The following is a 7,731-nucleotide window of genomic DNA, read 5'->3' on the forward strand; positions in this document are numbered from 1 at the left end:
TCCCACATACCAATCCCACTCCACATTATATCCGACCACAGACTAATTTTAAACTGATAAAGATGCAGAACAGCAGTGGGATCGTACCGGACTGCAGACCATAAATCAAATTAAAAACAGAAACTTATTCCGTTTTCTGATTCTGAAGTAAGTTTTATTTTGGAAAACGACCCAGTTCTGTCCTTCTAAACGCACGTCATGTTGTGCCATCTCATTGGCTCCAGATAACGTGTGATCCCTCCACAAAGGTGGATCTCATGTCTGTAACAGACACAAGTACAGATAAAAAAATCCTTAAAAAAAGTTTTGAAGGATTATGGGGTCCAGATGACCCAGTTTTAATGTAAACATGCCAAGGATAGTACGAGGGTTACGTACATCTGTTGCCTTTTTAGAGATCTACTCTGATGAAAATTGTGTTTTTTTTTCATAGAGAAAGAAAAATAAACTCAAAACTGAATTCCTGAGGATTTCTTTAACTATAACGTTAACCAGACGACAAAATGCTGTTGGAATGGGATCGTATTTGTGATGTCGGAAAAAAAAAAAAAAAAGATCAAAAGGTGATTAATAGCAAGCGGCGTCCTCGCCGGATAGAAAAGATGAAGTTCGCATAAGAAGCAGAATGTTTCCTTCATTACATCCTTACTGTTCTGCAGAGGAGCAGGCTGCAGGTGTGCTGGAGGCGGAGTCCACACCGCCGCCGCCCTCGTCTCCTCCTGGCTCCTCTGACTCATGGCAGAAGCAAAAGCTCGGCCCGCTTTCACCGACGCCGTCAGCATGGAGGCCCTCTGCTGCACCTGCTGGATCTTTGAGGCCCGCGGGCCGAACGCCGGCGCCGTCTGCTCCCTGAGAGGAACCAGCACCTGCGGCTGCGGCCTGCTCTTCGCCTGCGGCTGCTGAGGACATCAGAGAACATTTATCCACCACAAGAGCTCAGGAGTCCACTCTGTAACGTCTACCTCTGAGTTTTTGGCGTCGTGGGCGACCCGCTTTTTTCCTGCAGACGCCTCAAGTCCAGCGTTTGTCTGCAGCTTCTCGGTGTCGTCTTCCTGCTGAAAACGTGAAATTTTATAAGAAAACGAATCGTCTCCAGATCCTGTTGACAGCGAACTCACCTCTTGAAGATGCTGCTGGTCGTTTGCCTCCATGAAGATCCTGTAGCACTCCTCCATGGGGTCGCTGTCTGACAGCTCCACGTCCAGGTAGCTGCTGTCTTCTTCATCTTCAGGGCTGGAGTTGATCTCGATGACGGTTCTGTCTCCAGATGGCTCGGCTCTGCTCCGAGAATCTTCAGACGGTGAAACGGTGGAAGTGGGAGGCGGGTTCTCCTGGGGTCCCACAGGGGGGGGTTTCTGAGGCGGAGGAGGAGGAGCTGAGCTTCGTTCAGGAGTCTGGCGCTGCTGGAGGTCCGGTTTCTCAGCACCGCCGGGCTGCTCAGGTGCCACCTGGCTCCGGTTCTGAACGTTCGGGTCTGAGGACCAAAGAGCTGCAGCTCCACAGATGAGACTCGGACCGGTCTCCTGAGGGGTTCTGAGAGAAGAATGGAGCGCCGTGCTCATCTTCACGTTCTCCTGCACGCACAGCGGAGGTTTACCTCCAACATGTTTCTGAACCCGAGCACTCGGGTCTTCAGGCACCTCGTCAATAACCAGAACGCCGTCTTCTCTGGCGTCCTCCAGAAATCCACAAGTCTGGACTTGTTGAGGAGCCGATTCTTCAGCTTTGGAACTTCTGCACTCGAGTTTTTTACTCTTCTTTCCAGAAGAGCTGTATGAGCGTAAGGCAGCAGAGAAGTTGGACAAAGGGTCGTACTCCAAATCGGTTCTCGGCCTGGAGTTGTCCACCAAGTACTTCCTAGTTTGGACGGGGTTCTTCTGGTCCGCAGAAGACTGAAGGCCATAAAAGCCCCGGTTCTGGTGCGCCGGCGCGCCGCTGCCGGCCGCCGTGTAGTTGGACAGCCGCCGCTGCTCCTGCTCCACCTCCTGCTTCACGCTCTCGATCTCCTTGTTGAGCCTCTCCAGCTCGTGGAGGTGCTGGTCCGAAACCTCGGGGGTCACCTGAGCTCCACCAGCCGCAGGAGGACCGTCAGAATCTTCTCCTGATGACCAACAAAACCATCAGTCAACGAGCAGATTTTCAGATTTTAAATGTGCATTCAATAAATTCAGATGCAAAAAAAGAGAAGAACCAAAGTGACTTAAGAAATCAAAATGATCCATTAAGATCAATGGAAAAAAAAAGTTTTTGTCCCATTTCTTTATAAATGTGCCCTTAATTTAAAGAATATGGTAGAAATTAAACATTTTAAATTACATTTTTTATGCTGTTCTCATTAAATTTAAATATAATAGTTTTCAACTTAAACTGTTAAAAGTCCAGATGACACTTTTCTTAATATACATACATATTCTGTTATATTAAACAGGATAAAGTGAAAGCTGAACAAACAACATTAAATACAGTGTAAAAGAGTTATCTAAAACTACTAAACTTATTAATAGTATTTAATTAAATCAACACGTGAGTTTAGGTTTGAAGTTTTGTAGCTTTTTGTTACTCCTAAAGGAACTGACTACCTGACCTGGGGGGAAAAAAATGATTTAATTCAATATTTAATCCATTTAATTCACATGTTTTAAGTCAAGGCTATTTGACGTTTAGCTAATATTTCAGCTACATGCTACTAGCTGTTTTGGCTAATTTAGGCTATTTTAAAATGTAAATATTTTTTCAGCTACATATTGCAGGTAATGCCATATATCTAGCTCATAATTATGTTAAAAAGTTACAGTTTTAAAAACGTAGATTGTTTAAATGTTTATCCTGTCCGGCCCCTGACCTAAAGCCGTGTGGTGGATTTGGACCCCTGTGGAGTTTAGTTTGACACCCCTGACCCAACTAAAAATATCATTTTAAACGACCTCCGCCTCCGGTGAGTTAACGGGAACCACCTGGTTTGTTTCTCATCACTTGCCTGTTAAATCCACGACGGTCGCGTGACTTCCATCCTCCGCAGCCGCGTGACCGTAGAAACAATGAGGCCGCTCACAGCGTCCACGCCGCGTGACTGGACACGTGATCCCCGCGAAGAGCCTGGACGAGGGAAACATGAGGAGACCTGGACTGGACGGCACCGGGACACAGCACAGACACTTGCATTAATGAACTGATCAGACAGGTAAGGACTCACCTGGAGCCTTCAGCTGACGTCAGACCTCCTTTTAAAGGCTTCCCGCCAATTTTAATGTTATTCGTTATATTGCTTTTTTTTAGAATAGGTTTCATTTTTTCAAGTGCATATTTTCCCCTTTTAATTCATTTATATATAAATTTTACAATTATTGGCTAAATGTTTAATTTTAAATTAAATATTTATATTATAATTGTATGTTTAGTTTACAAACTAAATATTTAATCTCATTAATTAGACATTTAGTTTGCAAATTAAATTTTAAGTTTTGACCTAAGTATTTATTTTCCAAACTAAATATTTAAATTTCGTAAATAAATATTACTGTGTTCATTTTTTTAAAATGAAGAATTGAAAAGTGAGCTGGAGGAGTGGAAACTTCCGTTCGCTTTTTTCTCATTTGGTCTTTTTTCGCTCGTCTGTGGAACATCATTTTGGAGAACTTATCAGATACAAGATAAGTTGTTCTCTTCGTGCTTGGTTGGCATTGTAGGTAATAGTTACTTGGGATAGGAGAGACGTATATAAAAACATTTTTTAAGAATAACGTGAGGAGATGAAAAAGTTTCGTGCTAATGCTAATGCTAGCTCTAGCTGTTAGCTAAATCGCCAAAAGAAATTTGCCGTTTTGTCAGTCCATGAAATATGTTTGCTGCACATTTTATTGTGATGCTTCTGATTACTACATGTTATCATACTGTTCCTGTGTCATCACAAGTGTTTTTGTAAACATGCTAGGTTAAATGTGTATCCATGATGAAGTGACCAGACTTTGACTTCCTTTAATACTGAGTTTAAAAATGTCTTAGTAATTGGTTACAATTATAAATCATACATTTGTGTTTCTCTAGAGATTAAAAATTGAAATAATGGTGATCATACAAAAAAAGGAATATTTTATCATTAGTATTTTTTTGTATTCATTAAAAATGCTTTTTCTGTTGATGTAACCATTGTCATTTCAAACAACAAGGAAAGGAACAACAGAGTGAAGATGAAAATGGAAAAGACATTCGCAAATCGAAGATATAAAGTGATCCGTGACACTCCAGCGATATAAGACTTCCAGGACAGCAATCTTTGAAGTAAATCAGGTAAATATCATTAGTTTAGTACATTATTTTTGTGATTCTTTGTAATGCAGTATAAACTTTTGAAATTAGAATAAGACTATGAAGTGAGGAAGATTACAATGTAAACAGGAACTATAATTAGTAAAAAATAAAAATAGCATAAACAATTTGTGGAACACGTATTTTAGTTGAAATTAAGCCCACTGGTCATCATTGTTAAATATTATACATTTTTTAAACTTGTTTTACATTAATAATTGTGTATTTATTTTACTGCAATAATTGTTCCTATTTTCTGCTTGGACACTTTTGATAGTAACAGCCTTCAAACTGATTTGTCTGCGTGTAGTTTAATGCTCCAAGTGTGAAGTCACAACCCCGGTGACCAAAATCTACGTAATTCCAGACTCACCAGCCAAGTTAGCTAAAAGATATTTTAAAAAAAAGTTCTAAACATTTTTTTTTACTAGACAAATTATTACATTATTTTTTAAAGTGGCTCATTTTTATCTGAAATCATGCAGAATAAGCGTTCTCTCTCTGACTTTATGCCAAACTACGGAAGCCCAGGATAACAGAAAGGGGGAAAAAAAATCTTGATTTTCCTAAATGTAAATCAAAAATTTTTAATTAATCTATGACATGGATATATCGCCCAATCCTACACGAATGTAACAAACCCTTCTATTCCTCTACCTTCACAGGTAGGCTGGTGCTGAAGATGACATTATTTCATCATTAAAGAGCTGTGCATCTACCTGGATGAGGATCCCGAAAATATCTATGTGGTAAATACAACTTTAAAGCCTTAAAAGCAAGTCATTTCTGGTCACTTAAAATGTTTGCATTTTTAACAAAGTAAAAACAAATGGTAGGTGATCTTAAAAGAAAGATGTCCGTTGTTCTTGACTGTTTATTGTAAGTCCTGTTGTAAAAAGAATAATAGCTTTTATTGTTTGTTGACATGTTCATATATATATATTACTGGATGATTAGAAAAACCTGATTATCACTTCACAGAATTGAATATTTAACAAGCTGTTAATTAAACAACATACTGAAATAAAGCAAATGTATAAACTCACATAAAAATACTAGGGTGAAATAGAAGTACTTCAGAAACATTTTTGGTTCTCTGCCTCAGTACGTACTTGAACACTTTCAACTGTCGTTTACTTGGTATGATTTTCTTTTTCCTTTTTTTGTGACTGTGCAGGAAGAAAAAGAATCGAGCATCAACATCTGGAACATCTCAGCTGAAGAGACCATGATGGCCGTATCTGCTGTGAGACCAACAGATGTGAGTGACACTCCAGAGGACAGTGACAATGTGCTTGAAGGTCACTGAAGGTCAGGGGATCCTACAGGATTTGAACCGTGTTGCCTCTGTTACTGCCAGGTTATTTGGCCTCATGTGTTTTAAACCTCACCTCCTCCCCTGAACCGAAGTGCACTTTTGAAGTTCTGCAGAAGGTTGTGATGGAGCTGGATGCCGATTCCCTCTAAGAAAGTCCAGGTTCTGAAAAACGGACGGTCAGTGAGCGCTGCTGAAGATGTCCCTGCTCTGCATGGACTGTTTGGCTCTATGTTTTCTGCAGGCTTTTCCAGCTCTGCTCAGGTTCTGTTATGAGTTTGTTGTTCTGATTTCTAAAGCAGATCTTTTTTTTTGTTCCCATGAGTCCACTTGCTCTTTTGTGACTACTTTTTCTCATTATGGGTTTATTTGGATACGTTCTGTGTGTTGTCAAGTTAATGTGTTGTGTTGTGAACCCTCAGGAACACCATAGAAACCCAAATAAAACAACTTGAAAAAAATATTGATGTTTGGCCAAAAAATGTAAAATGTCTGGAACTTTTTGCTGTTCGAAAAAAACTTTTTTTTCAGCTTCAAATATTTTGTTTTTTAGTTTTCAAAAGTCAAAATTTCACTTTCACTCTTTTTTCGGGTTCAAATCTGAAAATGTCAGCAACGGGACTGAAGTTACCACCCTCATCGATCTAGATTGGTCCTTCCTGCTAGCCCCGCCCCAATGCGCCACAACAGGGCCAAAAGTTTTTGAAAATGAAATTTTCAGATTCGAAAAGAAAGAGCTGACAGAAGAAAATAAAAGGTTTGAAATTGAAATTTTGAGTTTTGCAGCTGAAAGTAACTAAGTTATTTTTAGGATAGCAAACAGTTTCATTTTACAAATATTTTCTCCAATTACCAATATTTTTGAAGTTGTTTTATTTGGGTTTCAAATAATATTGGCCCCAATTTCGCTCCACAGATAACTGAAGACTGGAAAACGAATAATTGATCAGGCTGGGAAAGACTAAAGTCAAGCAGAGAGAGCTTTCACACTAGCATAGATTTTGTTTACAGTTTAGTTTGTTTTCAATCACAGTTACAACAACCTACAAAGTGTAACTTTGACACATAACAACACTATCATTCATCCGTTTTCTTCACCTGCTGGATCTCTTTGGGGGTCATGGAGTTGCTGGATTCTAACCTGGTTACTGTCTGGTGAAGGCGGGGTACGTCTTGAACAGGTGTTCAACCTGTTGTAAGGCCACACAATCACATGTAGCGTGTAGAAGAACGTGACAGCCTGCTATTCACAGCAGGTAGTTTTAAACCCTGGACAGACAGACGCCCTGCATTATAGTGAATGTTAATGTGACCCTCGCCCTGCAGTAGAAACTCTATCAAACTGTCCTCCATTTTGTCTGCTTCTTGTAATGGGACAGTCACAGGTGGATTTAATGATCCATTTACCCTGCAGACACCGGGCTGGCAGCAGCACAACAGAGCAGTGTCCAGACGTGACGTTACAGAGAAAAGAAAATTCAAGAAACATACCCTCCTCTTTTATCCAGGCTTGGGACTGGCAAAGTGATCCAACAGAATCACTTAGGCAGAGTTATATGTGTGTGTGTGTGTGTGTGGGTGTACATATATATATGTGTGTGTGTGTGTGTGTGTGGGTGCGTGTGTATATGTGTGTATGCAGGGGTGTGTGTGTGTGTGCATCTACATCTATCTATATCTACATCTGTATCTACATTGGGGGTAGGCAAACCTGGTCCTCGAGTTCCACCTTCCTGCAAGTTTACTAACATACCCTGCTCTGGAAAGTTCTTATTGGCTCGACCCACCTGAACCAGGTAATCAGTCATGAGTAAGGACTCATGACTGATTACCTGGTTCAGGTGTGACCTGGGTTGCCTACCCCTGATCTACATCTACATATATCTACATCTACATTTATATTTCCCTACATTTATATCTAAATCTATCTATATCTACATTTACCTACATTTACATTTATATTTCCCTACATCTACATCTAAATCTATCTATATCTACATTTACATTTATATTTCCCTACATCTATATCTAAATCTATCTATATCTACATCTACCTACATCTACATTTATCTTTCCCTACATTTATATCTAAATCTATCTATATCTACATC

The 7,731-nt window shown here is 40.0% G+C and overlaps 1 protein-coding gene and 1 long non-coding RNA gene across 8 annotated transcripts in view; one reads left to right on the top strand and one right to left on the bottom strand.

Annotated features, from left to right (window-relative positions):
• Nucleotides 1–3,200, bottom strand: part of LOC112148011 (RNA exonuclease 1 homolog) — a 10,225-nt gene extending 7,025 nt beyond the window's left edge. For 3 of the 6 annotated variants that reach the window (XM_024274777.2, XM_024274781.2, XM_024274776.2), the window contains exons 1-4: nt 2,978–3,199; nt 1,119–2,101; nt 963–1,055; nt 650–899 (exon numbers count right to left, since the gene is read on the bottom strand). In XM_024274777.2, coding sequence (XP_024130545.1) covers nt 650–899; nt 963–1,055; nt 1,119–2,101; nt 2,978–3,113 — 1,462 coding nt within the window. In that variant the 5' untranslated portion in view covers nt 3,114–3,199. Of the gene's footprint in view, nt 1–649; nt 900–962; nt 1,056–1,118; nt 2,102–2,977 lie in introns of all 6 variants that reach the window. The other 3 variants (XM_024274780.2, XM_024274779.2, XM_024274778.2) reach the window with 3 other exon arrangements.
• On the top strand, nt 3,053–6,082 carry LOC112148015. 2 transcript variants are annotated; one of them, XR_002919567.2, is made up of 4 exons: nt 3,053–3,181; nt 4,167–4,287; nt 4,971–5,054; nt 5,483–6,082. It is a non-coding gene; the product is annotated as an uncharacterized LOC112148015 (long non-coding RNA). The 2 variants fall into 2 exon arrangements; XR_004948388.1 differs by lacking the exon at nt 3,053–3,181 and adding an exon at nt 3,560–3,682.
• The last annotated feature ends 1,649 nt before the right edge of the window (nt 6,083–7,731 follow it).

Source organism: Oryzias melastigma, linkage group LG9, assembly GCF_002922805.2.
Source record: "Oryzias melastigma strain HK-1 linkage group LG9, ASM292280v2, whole genome shotgun sequence".
In the NCBI taxonomy this organism is placed as follows: domain Eukaryota; kingdom Metazoa; phylum Chordata; class Actinopteri; order Beloniformes; family Adrianichthyidae; genus Oryzias; species Oryzias melastigma.